At 42.4% G+C, this 24,767-nt stretch overlaps 1 protein-coding gene across 2 annotated transcripts; it reads right to left on the minus strand.

The window, feature by feature from the left end:
- Window positions 1–208: 208 nt before the first annotated feature.
- Window positions 209–7,128, minus strand: LOC110796393 (uncharacterized protein At4g06598). 2 transcript variants are annotated; one of them, XM_022001451.2, is made up of 5 exons: window positions 6,712–7,128; window positions 5,500–6,081; window positions 5,176–5,251; window positions 1,301–1,427; window positions 209–731 (listed from the first exon to the last, which is right to left on the minus strand). In XM_022001451.2, the coding sequence occupies exons 2-5, from the start codon at window positions 6,021–6,023 to the stop codon at window positions 574–576; spliced, it is 885 nt and encodes a 294-aa protein (XP_021857143.1). In that variant the 5' UTR covers window positions 6,024–6,081; window positions 6,712–7,128; the 3' UTR covers window positions 209–573. The 2 variants fall into 2 exon arrangements, with proteins under 2 accessions (XP_021857143.1, XP_021857142.1); XM_022001450.2 differs by having other exon boundaries at window positions 5,500–6,085.
- Between the last annotated feature and the right edge of the window lie 17,639 nt (window positions 7,129–24,767).

Genomic DNA, 24,767 nt, shown 5'->3' on the forward strand with positions numbered 1-24,767 from the left:
ATTATACCTTGTATAAAAAAAGGTTTTATAAAAAAAATACATAAGCTTTAACTATATCAGCTAGTAAGCAACAAAAAAATAATGCTACTTTGATAACTAAAGTAAAGAAAATAAAACCGAAATTGCAAAACTGTACAACATATAGTTATCATATAGTTATCATAGGTTGAGAAAGAGCATTAAAAGTAATCAATTTTGGTTCCCCGGATTGGAAAAAGAAGCACTCCGTCACTTAAGATTAATTCAAAATTATTTTCATGCATAAAATAGTACTCCGTACAAAAGATGAAGTTATTGTAAAACACTAAAATCCACATAGAAAAGATAATAACAAGTCTCCTATAGCACATCAAATACCTTGGTAATGGTTCCTATGGTACTTCCTGTGTTCACTCCTATGTTCTTGAATCTTGGCGCTTGGAGGTTGAAGAGAAATGAGTTCCCAAAAAACAAAAATATTTGGAAGTGATTCACATAAAGGCTGCAGTAGGAAATAATAACATTTTCTTTTGATCACAAATACTCGATCAAAGAAAACTAAAGTAACAGTAACTTATCCTTGAGAGTTCAGCTTCACATGTGAAGTTTTGTCCAATCCAAACTCTGCCATGTAATTTTTGTAGAGTCAGAATTGTTTGCATCAACAGATGTGCGAATCTTACTACTGCTTACAGATTTTGCCAAGCCCAGTTTCAGCATCTCAGCTTCGTCCCTCAGGTTCTGATATTCTCCTGTCAAAATAAATTCATAAGCTGTCTGAGGTAATATCATCACCAAACATAAACAAAAAAATAAACTACAAATTCTCCAAAGTTAGCCTAGGTTGGTGTAAGTTTCACATTATATACCGTAACAAGGCATTCTCCAAAGTTTCCAATAACATTATTTTGTTGTCAAGAAAAAATTCATTCTGCATCATCCTGGTATTTTTAGTTTCCAATAAGATTATTTTCTCAAGAAAAAATTCATTCATTCTGAATCTGTTGTCTGGTCCTAGACGAAAAAAATTGCACGCAAGGCCTTTGAAGAGGCATAATTTGAGAAGTGAAGAGAGTAAAACTTTACTGTATCAGAAAATTGAGCTATAAATTTGAGGGATAAAAAAAATTGATTGTTTCAGCATTTATTCAGAGACAAGACCAATTGTCAATTGGTCTGAAGGTTTTTAAGGGCAAAACGCACAGGGAGACGTGAATATGTAGTTATGAAGAGAGATTTTACTTTCAAGCAGAGGTCATTCACGCTGTAATATGATATCATTACAGATGATTTAATGGTGAAGTTATAAGGAGTAGTTTACCATCCATTAGCAGTTTTTCTTGCTGTAGTAATGTCATTTTCTGCTTCAACTTGTTATTCTCCAGTAACAAAGCAGCTTTTTGCTGAAGCAATGCAGAAACCCTGACCGCTAACTCTGATTCCAATGTCTGCACACAACACAAAACAATTATTAAAAAGGCCTGATCAAAAGGAGAGGAAAGAAAATACACCCACACAAACCTTTAATCTCAGTACTGTGATTCAAAGTTCTGCTGGATTGTTCATTATATTCCTTTCTAACGGAAAAGCAGAATATCATAGTAGAACTTCAGAGATTTTATTAAGAGTGAAGTTTCAAAGTAACATAGTTTTGTACAAGTTCAGTATGGTCCTTGAAAAGAGCCTGAGCAGACAATATAATGAAACAAAGAGACATGGAAGTTAAAACTTCAAGATAGATGACCTAATAGGCATGCCGCAGAAGACAAGATCGATATCCTGTCTCATTGTTTCATTTGTTCTGATTTTTCAACATGAGTAGCAACAAGTCAAAGAAAAGTACAAATTAGACAACAGCTGACTACAAGTCTACAACCAAGTGATCCGCCACAAACTTTCAAGGTTACATACAAAGTTACAAAGAAATCACGCTACGAAATAAATATTTTGTTAAAAGTCGTGCATAATAGTTAAAATTTCTAAAGAATTCGTCAAACATTTCTGGTATCTACAGGTGTCCTGCCTGGGGAAGTATGTAAGGTGACATCAATCTATCCACATGTAGCAAGCATTTATATTATCAGTTAAAAGTACTCTCAGCACAGACTTGGACTTTGGGATGAGTCTCCTTGAATCGTAAGACGTTAACAAATGGTGGTTGAAGGAGAGTGAGCAGTTGAGTTGGATATATTGGAAGGATCATATCCAAGTACTTAAGTCCCTTAGAGTATAGGACATGTACCCAACAGCGGGAAAGAAGAAAAGTAATGAGAATAAAGTTTAAGCAGTGTATGAGCATCACTCCACCTTGAAGAATAGGGCTTCACCTAGGGACAAATTGCTCTCACCCTTGTCCGGGTACATTTCTACTGGCTTCTTTACTTTTTCCTGTTGCTACCATTTCCGAAACATTACATTACACTGATTCTTCATTTCACCATGAGTACCCGTCTCAGATCCTCGACCCTCCAATACGGGTGTGATACTTCGACACTTATACTTTTGGCCAAAATCATTGAAAACTATCCACAAATAGCAGAGTTGGAGTATTTGACCCGTATAAGACACAGATACCCAAGTCTGAGTTATATAGCCAACACATATCTGACACTTCAATAAACTTTTTAAACCTAAAAAAGGCTTAATGTAACAATGCTGGATTATTCTAATGAATCTGCTACTTTTGGTAAGTCTGAAGAACATGATAAAGGAAGCAAGGAAATGGCACCTTACATAGAGGAACAGACCATGAACATCAACAAGCAATGTGGTTACTAAGAGTTTGCATTCAGTTCAGAGAAGGAATTTGGAATTTAACAAACTAACAATTTAACAAGGACTTTCATAATATTTCCTAATCGACTCTCATTGGTCATTAAGATTATATGCCAAGAATCAGGACCACAATTGAAAATAAACCATAAACATGTCAAGAACACGAGCATTCCAAGAAATGAAATAATAAACTTTTTTTTAAAAAAAAAAACACTTCTTAATTCAAGTCTTCACATAAAATCAAAGGACCTGGTCATAATATTTAAATAATGGATTTTTTTATTTTTACCACATTTTATATGTCACTTTATGAAACTTAACACTTCAAAAAATAATATTGAAAATTACCACCTTAACTTTTAGAAACTTTGAAAATTATCATCTATAATGGTATCCGTTAACCTTTCCGTCTAATGGGGTCCAAACACCTGATTGTTTTTCATTTACCTCTTTTTTTCTTCTTATAAACCATGATTTATAGCTTCATTTCATTCTCTTCGTTATTTTACTATGTCAAATATGAAATGTACCCACCAAAACACAAAGTAATTCAGACTAAAACTTTGAATAGGATTTTGTTGAATGTGATTTGTTGGGAGATCCTGGGGAAGTTAGCAGTAATTAGGGTTGTTAACCACTCAATTATGGATTAAATGATATCATTTGTATAAAATAAACTCATTTTTACATTTCAGTAAAACTAGAATTCTTCGATTGAATTAAATTGGCGCTTTTTAATTTTCAGTAAATTGAAGCCTAGTTAGTTGTTATTATCAACTATTTGATCTGGTATAAAAATAAAAATAGTAATAAACATGATTTGTGTAGGTGATTGAAAATTAAAGCGACATTGAAAAATGAATATGGATGGTGATGGTGAGTAAAGTTAGTTAAATAGTGAATTCGTGGAAATAAAGGGAAATGAACAATATCGGTCAGGTGGGTCCCACTTGACGGAGATACTAACAGAAACCTTTAAGTAGTGGTGATTTTCAAAGGTTTTGAACAATTATGGTGGTAATTTTCAAAATAATTTTTGAAGGTGATAAGTCTCAAAAAGTGACATAAAAGGTGGTAAAAATCAAAACTTCCACATAAATTTCACGGAAAAAGAAAAGCTATTAGAAATATATTTGCCTTCACTCATTATCATTATCATTAACCCATTGCCTCAAAGAGGCTCCCGCAACAAGCGGGATAAGGGGGGTCGGACGTGAGCAACCTTACCCATGTAAATGTAAATGCAGGGGGTTGTTTCCAATTGATCCAAAAGCGATAATGGGACGATAACGGGACGACCATCTTCTACTTCATGGAAAGAAAGCGAAGAAGTTTTAAGAGCCATTTTGATTTATCCCAAAGCCAAAAGAACAAACGAATATTTGGCTCCATCAAAATTTGACATATATGCCTTCATTCAAAAAAAAAAATTTGATAAAGGACACCTTAAACTTCACTTGAAAATCCAACAAATAAGAAGATGAACATGAACAAATGTATTCTAAATCCTTAAGCCTTTACTGGGCTTCTTCAAATTCATGAATTTAAACCTCATTCTATCAGTATTATATTGTATTTAGCTCAAAAAAGTCCAAACATCTAAGGTATATCTAAAAGTTATTATGAAGTATGATTTAGGAGAGTATGACTAACTTGATATTATTAAACTCATATCCAGCCTGCACAAAGGATAACCCACCCTAACAGTACTGTAAGGAGTCGATTAGAAATGAAACTAGAAAGGACATTATGCATCCTAAAAAAGTGGATATAGCTTTTTTATTGTAGTGGGGTGAATAATTATAAATTGCACAACTCTAAATGTCTTTGTCGATTAAGTGATTTGCGTTTCTCCAGTTCTGCTGGTGCATATGGTTGTTTCTTTTCAATTGGTTCATTTAATTCACCAAACGAATACATTTATTTTTGGAGGTCAAAAATTATATAGGAAGTCAAAAAGAAAATTTTCAAAACCTTTACTAAACCCACAGTGGGTACGATTCTAGCCATAACAATCAAAAGCATTTTGTATCCTAACCCTTACTAGATTGCTTAAAATTCATTATGAGTCAGAGAGAAAAGCTAGGCAAACAACATAAACTATTAAGAAACACGTCCACAATGTTCTAGCAGATGCAGCCATGGAGAATAATAGAATACTGCTGATCTTGGCATAATAGCGAAAAAAAGATACTTAAAGCACTTTCACTGCAGCAACTAAGAGTGAATCATATTCATAAGCTGGGTAGATTATTTCAGTAAAGAATCACCGAACAAGAGAAATGTTTTGCAAAAAGAAAGATTTTTTGTTTCTTTACTAGTAGCACAAAGAAGAGATAACCAGCACACTGTAAGCCAGGATACCATGTCATACTACGTACTAGAAAACAACGAATAATGAATTATGACTCCCTACTGTACCTGGAATACATTTACAGTTCTTTCCAGTTCAGCGATGTACTGAAGCTTGCGAGCCCTGGAGCGTTGTCCTGGGTGCCTGCAAGTGATAAATCAACACAGTTTATGAACCTATATCAATCTTCTAGATTTTCAAATATGAATGACCAGAAAGAAGTCATTCTATAAAAGAGATGTATAAGTGTATAACTTGATAAAAATTGTAAACAATATCTTCTAACAGGGTATTCGTATTAAACCTTTAGAGCATATGCATAACATGAGTACAGACTACAGAGTACATGACTAAGCCAAAAAATATATATTATATATATATAAATATAGTACCTCTTTCCTGTTTTTGCATCAATACTGAAGTAATTGGGGGAATCACAAAAGTGATCCTTTAAGTCAAAAGGACTCCGGGGAATCTCGTCAACAAACTGCATCGGACTCTGATTAACATAATCAGACATGGCCAAAAGCACCGTGTTATCCGTAAACTCTAGATTGGATCTTCGACGGGGAGAATTGGGGCCATATATACAACCAGACCCCAATATGTTACCATCATCAACAAAGCCTTCCTCAGATAGAAGCATGTTTGGGACAATGCTATCCAAAAGAGTAAACGAATCACTAGCAGACCGGCAGTGATAAATCCCTTCGGGAACTGAGTCCGAGTCACTGAGCAAATCATCAATCCATGCTGGCTGTTCCTCAAACACTGAACTTTGAGACAATGATCGTTGATGCCTACCGCCTGACTTATTAAATCCTCGACAATTATTCGAGCTCGGTTCGAGGGTTTTCCGTGCAGCAGCCTTCTTTTGCAATGGGCACCGTGGTGGAAGTTGGGAAGGTCGCGACATCTCTAAATATTTACTTAGTTCAACAAATTATCCATGCTTTATTGCCACAATTAATCTCCTGTCTTATACAACAAAATTAGGCAATTATATCACTAGTAGCCCTCGCCACAATTACATCTTCATTGTATTATTTTCGATATTCTAACTATTTTTAAGCAATAAACACACCAATTAGGAAGGAAAATCATGTAAACCATAAATAACAAAGATTTGAGGATACAGGAAATTTAAAAACAGAATAAATAGTTTTGAAAATAAAACCTGACAAAATCCCTAGAATTTCGGGCAGAATACATAGATATTTACAATCAAATTCAACAGAATAAAAAACCCATTTTCAAAATTGAACCCATTTGTCTAGTACTGCATAAGCTAAACAATTATGACAATGGAATAGTAAACCTAAACCCAGGAAAACTACAAATTTTTATAATAAAATGAATTCTAAGTTCACATATTTTCAAGAAAAGGCTAAACCCAGTCCAATCTTCTCAAAATTCAAAAAATAGATCATCAAATTTACACTTGTAACAATAACAGCTTTAATCTAACCATTGAAACAAAGTGAAAGATTATGCAGCTCGAATTTAGAACTTAAAAATTTGCAGAAATAGAGAATTTCAGAAAATAAGATGAAAATTGAAGTTAATGTGTAAATATATACAGCATAAATTAGAGAAATTCTTACCTTTTAATGTTATTTTTCCAGAATTGAGTGTAATCATAATTTGAAGAGCATTGAAGGTTGTAGGAGAGAGAAAAAAGGAAACATTTAGGAAAAAGGTGTTAAGTGAGCAGAAGTAATGGAAAATGGGAAGAAGAGAGCAGCCATTAAAGGAGGAGGCAAGGAATGCAGAGCGTAGAAACAGCACGGGATGGGCAAATAGAATGGCACGCCTTTTTTTTTCTTTTTTTTTCTTTTTTTGTGGAAGCTGAAAAGGCAACTCTTTTTTTTTCTTTTTTTTGGCAGAAATTACAAACAGGAAAAACATTGAGAAATATCACAAATTTTTATATAAGACGGTCTTACACAAAAGGCCACCTTGGTATCATATAAGTTAAGCAATGAAACTAATTAGTTGAACACCGGAACTAATTAGTTAAGCATTGGAACTAATTAGTTAAACACTGAAACCAATTAGTTAAGCAAAGAAACTAATTAGTTAAGCGCTGAAACTAATTAGTTAAGCAACAGAACCAATTAATTAAGCAATGGAAACAATTAGTTAAGCAATTAAAGCGATCTTTTCGGTAAGGCGGTCTTACACAAATGTTGCCGCAGAAATATTACCCAATGTCTCCTAGCATGACAAGCTAAATCATGAGCACTCTTAACTCTATCCTTATGACATTTAATAATTATACAAGTCTCTAATCTATCAGCTAAGTATCTAATTTCATTACAAATAGTTGCAAGTTCTATTCTACAACAAGGGTATTCTCTTAAGGCCATAATGTTGTTGGAGGAGTCTGTAAGAATAGTAATAGATTGGGTATGAGACTCAACCACCTTCTTGCTAATTAGAATGGCTTTCATCTCAGCTTGGCCTGTATTTATAGCATTCAGCCTATGGCCCTCCGAATTAATTCTTCTACCCTCTGCTTCTATTACCCATCCTACCGCAGCTATGCTATACTTCTTCTTTTTAGCTTTCTTCCATGCTCCATCCACAATCAGTCTTGCATTGGTTTCACCATATTCCCCCTTAAGTACCAACATATTTTCCTCACCCTACAATCGCCTATAAGCACTTATGTTTTTGCCCATCTTACATAGTGAATCACACACCCTTTGTGCTTCAATCGCTTCTCTTGTAAATATCTGATTTACTACTATTACATGCTCCGGGTCGGTCCGGATTATAATTTATGAACACAATATTATTTCTTTGCAACCATATAGCCCATGAAACAACAACAAATTCTACTACTCTTGAGCCATCATGCCCATCCTCCTTCCAGAAAAAGTCAAAAAATTCCTTATCCAATCTGAAACCTCAATATGTTGAGCCCCAATTGCACTAATTCCTAGAGGGCATGCTCTCCAAATTCTCAAAGCAATCTGGCAATCCCTAAAAATATGAGAGCAAGTTTTCTACCTATCCAAATTGAACACACATTTAGAATCAACATGTATACCTCTTCTATTAAGATTTTGCTTAGTAGCCAATGCTTTATTCATAATTTTCCACACAAAAAATCTCCATTTTGGGTGCATTTTGCATTTCCACAACTTCTTCCAGAACATATTAGTACCTCCATCTTCATTAAACTCATTCCTATCTCGAATTAGATGCTTATAGACTGCACTAGCAGTAGCTTTCCTATTCCCTTCATCCTTCCAGTGAATTTGATCCTCTATATCTGTACTTGGAAGGTCCAGGCTAAGGATTACTCTAGTTGTTTCTGCAGTGAAGATATTCCAGATCTTTGTAGCATTCCACTCTTTTCTAGTCTCATAGAAAAGATCTTTAACAAAAATAGGTTGACTTTGACTTTCCCCTACCATTTTCTTGAATGCATATTCTCTTGAAGGCAACCAGTTTCCCTCTTTTATTCTTGTATTACCACGAAAGATAGATTTCACAAATCCCTTTTTTGCAGCTTGCACACTCTTACACATACCCCTAAATCCCTAAGAAGCTCTAACAGGTATGGACTCCGATAAAGTAGCTTCCACAGGTGAAGATTTATAAGCTCCCTTCATAACCTTGGCTACTAGAAGATTTGGGTTATTGCGAATCCTCATTGCCTGCTTAACCAAGTATGCTTTATTGAATAATTCCACATTTCTCAGACCCACTCCACCCATCTTGTTGTGGGGTTTTTCCGGTGAGATACCTTGGAGGTTTCTTGGTAACTTTTAAAGATTAAACAAGATTGTATTTTTATAGAGAGAGAAAGTAGAGAGAAGGCAGAGCATCAATTGCTCTAGAATGTATTGATTGTGTCCCCTTTTTCTAGGGAAGTGGGAATATTTATAGTACTAGGTTTTTGTGGGAATGACCTAATATTCCCCTTACATGATTGGCTGGGGAATGGGAGAAGGACACGTGTCCTTTCTCCTTACAATTCTCTGATCCCTTTTAGCAATAGTGGGCTATTTGGGCCTATTGTGCTTAGTCATTCACTTGGGATACATACTAATTAAGCCCTTTTCCAGGTATAGGTTTTATACGTACATTTATACATACTTAAATACATACATTGTAGATACCTAGATTAATACTCATGCCCCGGAGTAGACTTTGCATGATTTCTGCTTAGGGGGCGCAATACGTGCCAGGTGTCACATCCTCATTGGTGCACGAAGGCATGGTAATTTTGCCCACAACATTTGCCCCTCAAGAAGGGCATTTCTGGAAACACTTTCCGGGTATCGCTTCTTGATCTTTGATTTGCATCTTCATCTTTGGGTCAGGTGTTGAGGGGGTGACACGTGTCACCTTTCTCCATTTTGCCCCTCCCTATATATATAGAGGGGGGGGTAAATTTCATTTTTTTACATTTCGTTTTCACAGAGCTCTCATAGGCGATTTCCGGCGTGTTCCCACCACCATCAGGCGATTTCCGGCCACCACGAGACTCATCCTTTTCCTCGTCAAATTCATCCTGTTCTTCGCGAAACTCATCCCGTTCTTCGCGAAACTCATCCTGTTCTTCACCAAGTACTTCGCAGATCTTTCAAGGTTAGTTTTCGCCTTTCTTGTTTTTGTTATCCTCTCGTCATTTTTCTCTTTGTTAGCGGCCGACCTCTTAGTACTAGGTAAGGGTTTAAAGGTTTTATTTAAGATTTTTCGCCGTTCATCTTTTGTCGGGGTGGACGTCCAATCGCGTCTTTTTCTTCATTGTTGGTCACCCCTAAGCCGTGCTTCATTCACTATGCAGAAGGCATGGCTAGAACCAAGCAAACGGCAGATCCTACGCGTCTGCGCTTGCGGGAAGAAGCATCGACACCTCCTAGGGAGAGATATTCTTCCACCGCCTCGGCAGTCGACGAAGAATTTGCCGAACTCTTTCAAGAGATCGACGAGTATGTCGAGGCGGGGGAGCAGGCGGCAAGCTCGTCGGAGGGTACAGCGAGCCAGGCAGTGGGGGAGCCAAGCGTCGCTCCATTGTCATCGGCCGCCGAGGAGCAAGAAGCTGCTCCCCAGCTTATTAGGCCCAGAGGACGGGAGGAGGCCCAATTGCTTCCGTCAGAGATTCACCCAGACGTGGGCTGGATGCGGTGGCTAGACAGGCACGGGGCCAAGATGAGGGATGACCTCTGCGTGGGGGAAGGGTACCAAATGCGCGTGCCGGCCGGTCTGGACTCGACCGTCAGCCTGCTTGCCGAGGGAGAATTCCCTGTGTATGCCGCGTCCATCAAACTCGGCATGAGATTCCCTCCACACCCCTTCGTTGTGGAGGTGTTAGATGGTTTTAATATTGGGGTGGCCCAGCTGACCCCCAACTCATGGGCGGATATCTTTGGCTACATTGCCAAATGTGCGCTGAACGACGTGGAGCCGTCCTTCAACGCCTTTCTGCATCTGGTCTCCCTCTCTCGTTCCCCCAGTGCCGCCAAAGGGTGGTTTAATCTGAGCAGCCGTGGTACCTACCAGACAGTGGTCGGCAAGCTCAGCAAGTGGCATATGTGGAGGAAGAGGTGGGTCGTGTTTTACACGGACGACCAGGAGATGTATGAGAGAATGAGCCGTTGGAACTGCAACGCCAACTTCATGGATCGTGACGAGCCCCTTCCACCCCTTACTGCCGAAGAGTGGGATCAGATAATGGTCCTGTTCAGGGCCAATACTTACCACTTAACAGTGGATAAGAGTTTCCATGTGCTGGCCGAGTGGTTGCCACACATTAGCCAGTTTCGGAACGAGGCCTTTCTAGCGGCCGTAGGCTTAGGATATTCCATGACTCGAGGTTTTATGCCAATTTATGTGCCGCTCTGCCTTGGTCTTATTCATTTTTCTAACTTTGGATTTCTTTTGTTCTCAGAGGAAGGAATGAGCAAGCTGTCGGCGGCGGATACCGGGAAAGGCGATATGACCGATTGGATGGCGGACATCTATGAGGCCAAGATGCAAAAAGCCAAGGCCGAGTTGGAGGAGAAGGTGAGTATTCTCTTAGGTTGTTTTTTGCAAGTTAAGCTTCCCCCGTCCATTGTCTATAGTGGACGTCCTTTTAGTGACGAGCCGATATACTGACATGTGACCCATGTTTGCTAAGGTTGGCCTCGTCACTTTTTAATGACGGGCCCCTTTGTGAGTGTTTTTCCTGTGGTTGCCAAGGTGCGCCTCGTCACCTTTTAAGACGGGCCACCCCCACCCCTTTTTTACAAGTGACTCGTGGTTGATAGGGTACGCCTCGTCATTTTCGAGACGGGCGTCCTTTTTAATGATGAGCCATTTTTATATGAGTGTTGCACTTGATAAGGTACGCCTCGTCATTTTTAAGACGGGCGTCCTTTTTTAATGACGAGCCACTATTTAGTGACTTGTGATTGATAAGGTACGCCTCGTCATTTTGGAGACGGGCGTCCTTTTTAATGACGAGCCACTATTTAGTGACTTGTGATTGGTAAGATACGCCTCGTCAATTTGGAGACGGGCGTCCTTTTTAATGACGAGCCACTTTTTAGTGACTTGTTAATTGTGATTGATAAGGTACGCCTCGTCATTTTGAGACGGGCGTCCTTTTTAATGACGAGCCACTATTTAGTGACTTGTGATTGGTAAGATACGCCTCGTTAATTTGGAGACGGGCGTCCTTTTTAATGACGAGCCACTTTTTAGTGACTTGTTAATTGTGATTGATAAGGTACGCCTCGTCATTTTTGAGACGGGCGTCCTTTTTAATGACGAGCCACTGTTCTGTGAGTGACTTGTGATTGATAAGGTACGCCTCGTCATTTTTGAGACGGGCGTCCTTTTTAATGACGAGCCACTGTTCTGTGAGTGACTTGTGATTGATAAGGTACGCCTCGTCATTTTTGAGACGGGCGTCCTTTTTAATGACGAGCCACTGTTCTGTGAGTGACTTGTAATTGATGAGGTACGCCTCGTCATTTTGAGATGGGCGTCCTTTTCAATGACGAGCCACTATTCTGTGGGTGACTTGCGATAGATGACGAGGCCTAATATTTGACTGTCTACTTTCTTTTTTAGCAAGCTAAGGACGCGGCTAGGGCGTCAGGGAAGAAGAAGGGGACGACTCTGTCCCAGCTGAAGAAGAGAGCTGTGACGGCTGGCTCGGAGACTCCGAGTACCTTCAAGAAGCCAAAACCCCTACCTCGTCGTCTCGTGAAGAAAGACGAGTCGAAGGTTGCTGAGGGGGGATGCCCTGATGACGAAGAGATGGGCGTGGACAAGCCGTCCCTGGTGGTGGACTTGGTGTCCAAATCGAGGTCCGGTGGGCATCCGGACGAGCTGGAGGACCCTCTTTCGGGAATCCCGGCCGACGTCCGCTCTCAGATACCGGCGGAGGTGGCCCGCCGAGCTAGGTCTTCGGGCGGTAAGTATTATTCGAACGTCGTTCAGACGTATCGAGCCTCCTCTGGCAGTTCTTCTTACTCTCCGCGTCATCCTAAGGCCGTTGTTTTTCCTATAGCCAAAGACAAAGGGAAGGATGCAGCTGCTGCCGAGGACGAGAACGTACCTGCTACTCCCCACTATTCGTCAAAGGATAGGGTGGCTATATGCCGCAAGGTTTTTAAGGCCGTCCCCGCAGAGTATGTTGCTTCTCTTCCTGGCCGCAAGACTGACGCCCAGTTTGGTGCGATCCAGGCCACTCTTCTCGACGTAAGTCTATTTCCAACTTGCTTGTACTTGTCTTCTCTTTTAGAGTCATTTACTAATATGTAGCTTCTTTTGCAGTTGTTCTGCCGCATGGAATTCTGCAAGAGTTGGAAGACCCGCACTGCTGAGGAGCTCAAAGCTCAGGTGGCTGAGTCCACCCACCATGGCGACTATGCGTTCAAGTCCATTGAAGAGGTCCGCCTGCAGATGCAGACGACCATAGACCTTCAAGCGAAGGAGGTAGCTGCGTTGAGATCTGACAAGGCCGAGCTGCTTAAGAAGATCTTGGCGCAGGACAAAGACATGGTGGCAATGGTCGAGGAGGCCAAGACAGCGGCGGCGGAAATACGGGCGCTTCAGGACCAGTTGCGGGAGTACCCTCAGGTCAAAGAGGCGGCTGTGGAAGCCGAGCATCTTCGTGGGGAGCTGGAGACGGCCAGATCGCAAGTTCGCACCTTGCGTGAGCGTCTTCTGGAATCCTATGATCAGGGGGAACAAGCGACCAAGGACGCTGTTAAGCACGCCTGGGAGAGCCACATGTCAGAGTATGATCTTGGGTGGTTCCAGCGGCGAATGGAGCACAGTGCCGCTGTGTTGGCTGCTGAACGTCTTGGTCAGCCGCCCCCTGAGTTTGTATCATCTGATGACGAGGACGATGCGGCCGCTCCCTGATTTGCTTCCTTTCCCGCTTTTTTAAAAATTTTATTCAAGCGTTCCCGTGCCTAAGGGCAAAAACAATTATGTTGTAAAGTTTTGGCGCTGATGGCGTCTGTATCATTGTGCCTGCTGAGCACACAACAATTTTCTTTCTTTTTTCTGGTCAAGAATTCTGAGCTACTTTTACACGCCTTTCTACGGGCGTTGTTTTATAAGTAAATAGGTTTTTTGATGCATCTCTTATTTGCTCTTCATAATTTGATTATTCCTTAATCAATAGGCTTAATCAATAGGCATGATTGCCAAGGTGCAACCGAGTGTACACTAAGCACGCTGATGCCGCAGGCAACTGAGTATGCGCTAGGCACTACTTTGGTCGTCACTTTCTTTGGCGAGCGTGTCTATAACGATATTGATTGACGCAAGTCAATCAATAGGTATGATTGCCGCTAGACATGCTCGTCAAATGGACTGGACGGCCAAACGTTCGTGCCGCCTAACTTTGAGCAAACAACCTTTGTTTCGAAGTTAATCGTGCCGCTGAACTTTTGAGCGAACAACCCTTGTTTCCAAGTGGTTGGTGCCGCTGGCAACTGAGCATGGGCTAGGCCCCACTGTGGTCGTCGCCTTCTTCGGCGAGCGTGTCTATAACGATATTGATTGACGCAAGTCAATCAATAGGTATGATTGCCGCTAGACATGCTCGTCAAATGGGCTGGACGGCCATATATCCGTGCCGCCGCACTTTTGAGCAAACAACCTATGTTTCAAAGTTGTTCATGCCGCTGAGCTATTGAGCAAACAACCTATGTTTCAAAGTTGTTCATGCCGCTGGGCTTTTGAGCAAACAACCTTTGTTTCCAAGTGGTTGGTGCCGCTGGCAACTGAGCATGGGCTAGGCCCCACTGTGGTCGTCGCCTTCTTTGGCGAGCGTGTCTATAACGATATTGATTGACGCAAGTCAATCAATAGGTATGATTGCCGCTAGGCATGCTCGTCAAATGGGCTGGACGACCATATATTCGTGCCGCCGCACTTTTGAGCAAACAACCTATGTTTCAAAGTTGTTCATGCCGCTGGGCTTTTGAGCAAACAACCTATGTTTCAAAGTTGTTCATGCCGCTGGGCTTTTGAACAAATAACTTACGATTAAAGTTTATTTGTGCCGCTGGCACTTATTATGCTGTACTTGGTCGGCCAGCGGCTTGCTTATAATGGGAGGGGAGTTGGATAGGTGATCAGCCTACAAGTTGGTGCTAATCTGGGCCACTTCTTAGGCTTCAAACAATTAGTCTTGCTGAGTTTTTGCTAATCTGGGCCACTTCTCAGGCCGTCATACAATTAGGCTTTGGTTATGCATTGGAGTGTATATTTTTATATTCATTGTGCGAGCAATAAATATTACGAGACAAATAGAGTAGTATTATTTATAACTTTGCAAGGCGAATTTAGCCGGTTACAAAAGTAATTACTACCCTACTATGACCATTAGAGGCCGTCCCTTGGGCAATGGATCGTGGTAAGTAAGACAAGGCTTAGCACATATCTAGAAGAAATATTTCTTGAGATTGTCGGCATTCCAAGTGCGCAAAATAGGGCGGCCTTGCATGTCTTGAATGCGGTAGGTTCCATCTCTAACCTCATCATAGATCTCGTAAGGTCCCTCCCAAGTGGGCGTCAGCTTACCTTGTTCATTTGCTCGTCTTGTGGACTCCATTTTTTTGAGGACAAAATCTCCCACTTTGAGCACTCTATTAGAGACTCTCTTGTTGTATTCTCTTGCCATCCTTATCTTGTACAGCTGTTGTCTGAGCGCTGCATTTCCTCTAACCTCGGGCAGAAAGTCCAAGGCTGCTTTCATTGTCTCCCAGTTAGCATTTTCGTCATACAGCATGACTCTCAACGTTGGTTCACACATTTCTATGGGTAGGACAGCCTCGGCGCCATAGGCTAGCAAGAAGGGTGTTTCACCGGTTGAATTCTTAGCCGTGGTGCGGATGGACCATAAGACATTTGGCAGCTCATCAGCCCATAGACCTTTGGCTTCGTCAAGCTTCTTTTTCATTCCTTCAGAGATAATTTTGTTGAACGCCTCAACCTGACCATTGGCTTGGGGTCGTCCGACTGATGCAAAATAGGTGTGTATACCGTGATCTGCCAGCCACTCTTTCAGCTTAGGCGTCTCAAACTGGGGCCCATTATCGAAGACGATAGCCTGTGGAATCCCAAAGCGAGTCATGATGTTCTTCCAAATGAATGCTCTCACATCAGCAGTTTTTATGTTTTTGAGCGCTTCTGCCTCCACCCATTTGGTGAAGTAATCTACAACAACAATGACATAACGCCTTCCTCCTGGTGCGGTCGTGAATGGGCCTAGGAGATCCATCCCCCATTTAGCAAATGGAATTGGGCTTGTAATGGGCGTCAGAACTCGTGCCGGTTGATGTATTAGGTGAGAAAAGCGCTGACATTTGTCACACTTCTTGACCAGTGAGATTGCGTCCTCCTTAAGGGTCGGCCAGTAATAGCCGGTTCGAAGTGCCTTTTCAGCCAAAGCCCTTCCACCAATATGCGAGCTGCACAACCCCTGATGAAGGTCTTCTAGAATTTCCTGCCCCTTCTCAGGTGTTACACATCTTAACAAAGGACGGGAGTAGGCCTTTTTATAGAGGGTGCCGTTCCACATTTCAAACCAAGAACATTTCTTTTGAAGTTTTGCCGCTTCCCTTGAGTCTTCGGGCAAGACTCCATTCATTTTGAAGTTTACTATGTCATCCATCCATGTGGATGTTCTGTCAAGAGTTTCCACCTCCATTTGCTCAACACTTTTGTGCTCTTTTACCTCCCAAAACACGTGCCGAGGGGTATCACAAGACGCGGAACTTGCCAACTTTGACAGGGCATCAGCTTGGTTATTTTCCGAGCGAGGGACTTGCCTTACTTCAAAACTTTTCAGTGGCTCTACTTCCCGATGGACGGCCTGCATGTATTTGACCATAGTCGGATCCCTAGCTTCGTAGGTCCCATTAACTTGGCTCACAATCAGTTGGGAGTCAGATAGTGCTACAATCTCCTCGGCGCCTGCCGCCTTACACATTTTAATGCCACAAAGCAGGGCTTCATATTCGGCTTCATTATTTGACGCCTGGAAGTTAAATCGCATAGCATATTCAAAAGTATCTCCTTCTGGGGAGTGACAGATTATCCCTGCTCCACATCCATTCTGTGTGGATGAGCCGTCTACATACACTGTCCACACTGTGCTTGTATTCTTGGTAAAGTCTGGCCTCGTCATTTCAACAATGAAGTCGGCACATGCCTGCCCCTTGACAGCTTTCCTCGGCTCATAGGTGATATCAAAGGCGTTCAGCTCTATTGCCCAATTCAGCATTCGTCCTGACGCCTCCAGCTTTGTGAAGGGCAGTTTGAGCGGCTGATCGGTGTAGATCACTATTTTGTGAGCTAAGAAATAAGGACGGAGCTTTTTGCTGGCCATGAACAGAGCTAAGCCAAACTTTTCCACTGTAGGATATCTAACTTCGGCATTTTGAAGAACATGACTGACAAAGTATACCGGCATCTGTATTCCCTCCCTCTCTGTCAGTAGAACGGCACTCAACGAGTGCTCGGACACGGCGAGATACATGTACAAAGTCTCTCCTAGCAAGGGACTAACAAGACGAGGCAAGGTATGTAAGTGCTCCTTTAATCTGAACAATGCCGCCTCGGCCTCGTCCGACCATTCAAACTTGGCCTTCTTTCTGACAGACCTAAAAAAGTAGTGGCACTTGTCTCCAGCCCTGGAAAGGAATCTGCCCAGGGCGGCCAAGCAACCTGTGAGCCGCTGGACCTCCCTCACTGTCTTTGGTGAGCTCATATCAATTACTGCCTGGATTTTGTCTAGGTTGGCTTCAATTCCTCTTTCATCAATCAAGAAGCCTAAGAATTTGCCTGCCGTCACCCCGAACACACACTTCTTAGGATTCAACCTCATGTTGTAAGCTCGAATAGTCTCAAATGTCTCCCTGAGATCAGTTATGTGCGCCGCCCTCAGCTTACTTTTTACGATCATATCGTCAATGTAAGCTTCAATATTCCTGCCGAGCTGCTTAATGAACACAGTGTTAATAAGACGCTGAAAGGTGGCCGGTGCATTTTTTAACCCAAACGGCATCACCTTGTAGCAGTAAAGGCCTTGTTCAGTAACAAATGACGTTTTTTCCTGGTCGTCAGGCCACAACGGAATCTGGTGAAACCCTGAGTAGGCATCCATAAAGCTCATCATGGCATGCCCCGCTGTAGAGTCGACGAGCCGGTCAATCTTGGGCAATGGGAAACTGTCCTTTGGACATGCCTTATTGAGGTTGGTGTAATCAACACACATTCTCCAGGTACCATTAGGTTTTTTGACGAGGACCACGTTAGCAACCCAGTCGGGGTACTGACTAGGCCTGACGAACCCAGCCTCCATCAACTTTTGTATTTCCGCGGCTGCCGCCTGATTTCTATCTTCCCCATGGTTCCTTTTCTTCTGACGAACCGGTTTAAAGTTTGGGTCCACATTCAGCTTATGGACGGCCACAGCAGGGTCAATACCCGGCATTTCGTCCACCGTGAAAGCAAAGATATCTTCAAATTCTCTCAAAAGGTGGACCAACTCTGCCGCCAGCGGGTCGTCAGGAGAAATCCCGATGGGCACTACTCTGTCAGGTTTGTCTGTGTTTAAAACCACATTGAAATGGGCTCCAACAGGTTCTGGGCGTCTCTCTTCCATGTGCCCTGCTGAGATAGTTAATGTTTCTTTGACGAACTTGGGTTGCGTGTCGCCACATTTTCGTTTGTTGCTCGACATCCCTTTCTCTTCACCCGTCCCCCATGCTTCTGGACTCAAGGTGGTTAGGTAGCAATCTCTAGCTTGTTGCTGGTCACCATGTATAGTGCTGACGCTCCCATCGTCACAAATGAACTTAAGAAGCATCAGATGAGTCACAATGACAGCCTTTGCCCTGTTCAACGTGGGACGCCCCAAGATGATGTTATATGCCGTCAGATCTTTCACTATGAGAAAACGGACATCCATTTGCCGAGATTCCTTTTTATTTCCCATCCTCAGAGGAAGGGTAATTATGCCGACTGGGTGGATGACACTACCTCCGAAGCCTATAATGGGATAGTGGATTTTCTCAATTTTTGAGGGATCATGTTGCAGCCGATTCAAGCACTCTAGACTAATTATGTCCGACGAACTTCCTGTATCAACCAAAATACGCCTAACCCTTAGGTTAGCAACTTTTAACTCAATTACCAAGGGATCGTCATGCGGGGTGGAGATTTTCCCACGGTCGGCCTCGCCGATTTCAACTTTTGGAAACGGGTCAACTGTGGCCTTGCCGGACAGCGTCACTTGCCCCAATCGCTTGGCATAATCCTTCTGGCCCCTCATGGTCGGCCCGCCGCCGGCCAATCCTCCTGAGATGACCGCCACGCACTCTGGGTCGGTACGATTCCCATCTTCCTCCGAGGGAGGGGATTTGTTTTTCTTGTAGAAGGGTTTGCCAGAACCTCCCGTGTTCCTGCTGATATAACTTTTTAAGAACCCCTTGGTGGCTAGGCCGTCCAATGCCCTTTTCAAGCTCTTACATTCATTGGTGTCATGCCCAATGTCACTGTGAAAGTGACAGTACAGTTTGGGGTCCCTACTTTCTGGTGGTGACTTCATGGGAAATGGACGATCAATGTCATATTTGGACCCGACGTCCATCAGGATTGTGTACATGTCTGTGTTATACTCGAATCGCTCCCGATCATAAGTTCTGGGCCGTTTCTGACCTGCCGCTCCGGGGGCCCTGTCTGACTCTTTTGCAATAGCCCACGTCCCGTTAGGCCGGTTCTTCTTTTCGAATTTTTCCTTTTTTGCCGCTAGCTCGGAGGTATCACTTCCTCTGGGGTCTTTCGGGACGCTGCAAATCTCTGTTGCATAAATGAAGGCCTCGGCCTCATCCAGCACTTCTGCCATTGTTCGGACGCTTTTCTTTACCAGATCAAACTTGAAAGAGCCCTTTTTAAGCCCTCGAATGAAGTTATCGAATGCAACACCATCTGGCAAATCCGGAATTTGCCCTGCCTCTAGATTGAATCTCTTCACATAACTCCTCAGGGACTCGTCCTTCCCTTGCTGAATCCTACTCAGATGCATGCTCGTCTTCTTCTCTTCCTTGTGAGCCATGAACCGAGTAGAGAACAATAGCTCGAGCTCTGAAAAAGAGCGAATAGTTCCGGCTGGAAGTCTCTCGAACCACTTAGAGGCTACTCCTTTGAGTGTGCCCGGAAAATACTTACACCAGGTTGAGTCAGTTGTTCCTTGGACATACATGTGATGCCGGTAAACCAAGAGGTGCATGTCCGGATCTGTGGTACCATCGTAAGCATCAATGTTGGGCGGCTTGACTTTGAGTTCCCTCGGGGCTCTCATGATGGAATCTGCAAAAGGGGTGGTGTGCCCTAGGGCCATGTTGGACACCCCCTCCTGAATGTGATATACAGGGTCTTGACGCCTGGAGTAGGGTAGCCGCTGGGAGGACTCGCGTCCGCGAGTTTGACGGGTTGGACGGGTGGCCCCTGGACGTGCCTGGCTCAGATGCGTATAAGTTGGATGAGGGAGAGGTCTATCCGGCATGACGGGGGTTGACCCAGTGTCAGAAAGTTCAGACTCAGAGTCGGGCAACTGCTCTGCGCGTGGCTGCTCACGTCCTCGGGACGTTTCTCCGATCAGCCGCCGTGGCATTCGGCGTGGTAGGTAAGACATTGCCTGATTGGGCTGACTTGTTGGCGGCTGTCTCCTTAGGTCCTCGCCTGTCAGCCTGGTCCAGACATTTGGGGGGCGCAAAGAAAGTGTTGGCCTATTGCTTGCCGGCCTCTCATGATTTGCAGCCACAGCAGTGGTGTAAATCAGCATACTCTTCTGTACCTCAGCATTAACTGTCTTCCCCACATCAGCTTGGAACTCAGCCAAAATAGCCCGAAGAGCACCCACATAGACAGGCATATCAGGGTTCTCCTCTATTACCGTATCCACCCGAGGATCCAGGTGTCCTCCAGGAGGGGTGCGATTGGCCTGGTCGTCCTCCTCGCTGAGCACCTCTACCTCGGCAGTGTGACGAGGGGTGTGCCCGGCCGCAAATGTACGCGCGGCATCTTCAGTGATTCTTGTGGCCGGCGTATGATGTTCAGTCGGCATTTCTCTTTCGAGGGGTGGCCGCTCTACGCGCGTAGGCGGCCCAGCATCGTTGTCCTGTCGTTGATCTTCCATGTTACCGTACCTCCCCACAGACGGCGCCAAATGTTGTGGGGTTTTTCCGGTGAGATACCTTGGAGGTTTCTTGGTAACTTTTAAAGATTAAACAAGATTGTATTTTTATAGAGAGAGAAAGTAGAGAGAAGGCAGAGCAGCAATTGCTCTAGAATGTATTGATTGTGTCCCCTTTTTCTAGGGAAGTGGGAATATTTATAGTACTAGGTTTTTGTGGGAATGACCTAATATTCCCCTTACATGATTGGCTGGGGAATGGGAGAAGGACACGTGTCCTTTCTCCTTACAATTCTCTGATCCCTTTTAGCAATAGTGGGCTATTTGGGCCTATTGTGCTTAGTCATTCACTTGGGATACATACTAATTAAGCCCTTTTCCAGGTATAGGTTTTATACGTACATTTATACATACTTAAATACATACATTGTAGATACCTAGATTAATACTCATGCCCCGGAGTAGACTTTGCATGATTTCTACTTAGGGGGCGCAATACGTGCCAGGTGTCACATCCTCATTGGTGCACGAAGGCATGGTAATTTTGCCCACAACACATCTCTTTCGGCAATTCCAGTTTGGTTCTTCTAACCCAACACATCCCATGTTTACTTGGTGTTCCCTTCCACCAGAAATGCATGAGCATTGAATTGAGCTATTGTGTTATTTTTTTGGGGATCAGGAAAGATGTCATAATATGTGAACATAGGGATGCCAAGATAGCATTTATGAGTAATAATCTCCCAACTTCAGACAGGCATAGATACTTCCACGCCCCAATTTTATTCTGAACTTTATCTACAAAGGTTAGAATGCATGAGACAATCTTCCATCAACCTCCACATTACACCCCAAATATCTGCCTAGATATTCTGCACTTGGTATGCCTAGAATTTGTTTAAATTTCTCCCTTGCACACTACGGCGTGTTGGGATTAAATATGACACTTGATTTATCAAAGTTGATAGCTTCACCAGAAGCTTGACAAAATATATCAATAGTTTCTCTAATTTTCCCACACGAAGTAGCATTAGATTTGAAACAGAATAAAGAGTCATCAGCAAAAAATAAATGCGATATAGAATGGGCTGACCTCGACACTTTAATTCCCTTAATATTTACTTACTGTTCTAATTTTATCAGCATACTAGAAAGTACTTCCATCACCAAGATAAATAAGTAAGGAGAAAACGGGTCACCTTGTCTTAAACCACGGATTATGCTTGTGCCAGTAGAATGTTATCTCCCATGTATATCTCTTTTCGGCACAAATTCATTATGGTAAGGGCCTACTATATCATGTAATATTGGTTTCAGTCTATTCGTAATGCATTTCGAAACTATTTTGTATATCACATTGCAAAGGCTAATCGGCCTAAACTTTGTAGCTTTCTCCGGGCTATCTATCTTTTTTATAAGAGCTATGAGAGTCTAATTCCACTCTTTTAGCAGATACCCCGTTCTGAAAAAAATGTAACACAGCTTCCGTCACTTCTTTACCCACCACTTCCCATGATTTATGATAGAACACTGCTGGAATTCCATCGGGACCCGGTGCTTTCAGACCTCCCATTTGGAAAATTTCTTTTCGTACCTCATACTCATCAAAATCTTTTTGAAGAATATTAATGTGATCAGTAGATAACATTGTAATCAACGTCTTTAGGCTCTCAGGTTGTCTCCATTCCTCATTTCTGCCATTATCCACCATATACAAATCTTTAAAATGATTAGTAATAATTTCCATGATTTTATCACGATCAAACACCCACCCTCCATTTTCATCCTGTAGAATTCTTATTTCATTCCTACCCTTCCTAGCCTTAGCACATCTAAAAAAGAAGGAAGTATTCCTATCCCCTAGCGTCACCCATTTACCCTTTGCTCTTGCTTCCAATATGCTAATTTAATGAGTGTTTGATCAAAACTTTCTTCTCTTACTTTCCAGTCCTGCTTCATTGATGCTTCACTTTCAATTTCCCCTTGGATTCTCGAACATTTATCCATTATATCATCCCATATTACATTGTTGGCTGTTTTGTATTCTCTGCACCAATGAGATAAACTATTTCGCACTCTTTGCATCTTACGAGAATATTTATACATTGGCGACCCCTCTTGTATAGTTTTCAACTCCTTGCTTATTATTTCCTTTGATTTATCCATTTCCAAACACCAACTTTCAACTTTATTTATTCATATTTTCTTTCGTCTCTCCACATATGTGTCTAAAATTATTGGTGAATGATCAGACACTAGTATTGGTAAATTAAGAATATTCGATTCTGGATACAAATTCATCCAACTTTCAGAGGTATATCCACGATCTAATCTCTCATATATCATTCATCTCCTTCCCTAATATTACACCATGTAAATTTAGTACCATGAAAGGGGATGTCAACTAGCTGCCAGTAATTTCTCCATTGCATAAACAATTCCCTTCCTGGGATGCCATTGACACCCCCCAATTTTTTTGTTAGGTTATGATTCATATGACAGTTCATAAATCATGCGGAAAAACCATAAAGCCAGGAAACATATTATTTACACATAATCATTTAGCATAGTTTAGATGCATACTCTTTGTTGCGTGCCTTCCCTAGCTGCGCCCGAACCGAACAAGAACAAGTCTTTAGGACTCCAAGTGTCGTCCCTCCGTAGATAGTCCACAGCACGTCCGGATCCGCCTTAAGATTGACCAACTAGAATCGCCCTTAAGGTTCTAATATTTTCGGTTAGGTAGGCAAGAATATTGGCTGATTTTTCTGCTTAAAAATCTTAGTTTTGAATACTTAAAACTTGTTGTATAAATAATGACCCCTAGGCCTTTATTTATAGAGTTATGGAAAAGGAATCGTAATCCTAGTAGGATACGAATTAATTGAAATTAGAATCCTACATGAATTCTATTAATTAATTTATCCAATTAGGAATAGAAATTTAATCATACACTGACTCTTGTAGATTTAGGAATCACGCATGAGCACAAACTCACACACACACGGCAGCCACAAGGGCTGCCCATGCGCGTGCGAGCAGCAGCCCACGCAGCGCGGCCCACGCAACGGTGGCCTTGGCGCGCGCTGGGCCTGCCTTGTGGTAGGCCTGGGCGCTGCCTTGGCTGGGCTTGTGGCGCGCGCGTGCTTGCTGGGCGATGGCCCGACTTCGTGCTGGGCCTTCGTCCGGCAGGCCTCGTCCGATGCTAATTCGTACGATACGCTTCCGATTAAATTTCCAGTTCCGGAATTTATTTCCGATACGAACAATATTTAATATTTCCGATTCCGGAATTAATTTCCGTTTCGAACAAATATTTAATATTTCCGTTTCCGGAATTATTTTCCGATTCCGGTAATATTTCCGATTCTGACAATATTTCCGTTTCCGGCAATATTTCCGATTCTGGTAATATTTCCATTTCCAATAATATTTTCCGATACGTACCATGTTTCCGTTTCCGGCAACATCTACGACTTGGATAATATTCATATTTCCGATACGATCCATATTTCCGTTTCCGGCAATATCATCGTTTCCGGAGTATTCATTTCTTGCCTGTGACGATCTTAGCTCCCACTGAAACCAAGATCCGTCGGTTCCGAATATTCATAGATGGAGTATTTAATGCCATTAAATACTTGATCCGTTTACGTACTATTTGTGTGACCCTACGGGTTCAGTCAAGAGTAAGCTGTGGATTAATATCATTAATTCCACTTGAACTGAAGCGGCCTCTAGCTAGGCATTCAGCTCACTTGATCTCACTGAATTATTAACTTGTTAATTAATACTGAACCGCATTTATTAGACTTAACATAGAATGCATACTTGGACCAAGGGCATTATTTCCTTCAGTCTCCCACTTGTCCTTAGGGACAAGTGTGCATTTCCTAATTCCTTTGTCGCTCGATGCTTGCTCTTGAACATAAGGTAAGAGTTGTCATCCTTATTATGTCCAGAGGTGTTCCTCGGTTTCAGAGTTCAACT

The sequence above is a fragment of the Spinacia oleracea genome, chromosome 4, assembly GCF_020520425.1.
Source record: "Spinacia oleracea cultivar Varoflay chromosome 4, BTI_SOV_V1, whole genome shotgun sequence".
In the NCBI taxonomy this organism is placed as follows: domain Eukaryota; kingdom Viridiplantae; phylum Streptophyta; class Magnoliopsida; order Caryophyllales; family Amaranthaceae; genus Spinacia; species Spinacia oleracea.

Coding starts and splice junctions, on each gene's coding strand:
- LOC110796393 (XM_022001451.2), bottom strand. CDS start 6,023: ATGTCGCGACCTTCCCAACTTCCACCACGGTGCCCATTGCAAAAGAAG. Junction 1,428..5,175: donor GAACTGTAAATGTATTCCAG/GTACAGTAGGGA, acceptor TGTTGTGTGCAG/ACATTGGAATCAGAGTTAGC. Junction 732..1,300: donor AGAAAAACTGCTAATGGATG/GTAAACTACTCC, acceptor TTATTTTGACAG/GAGAATATCAGAACCTGAGG.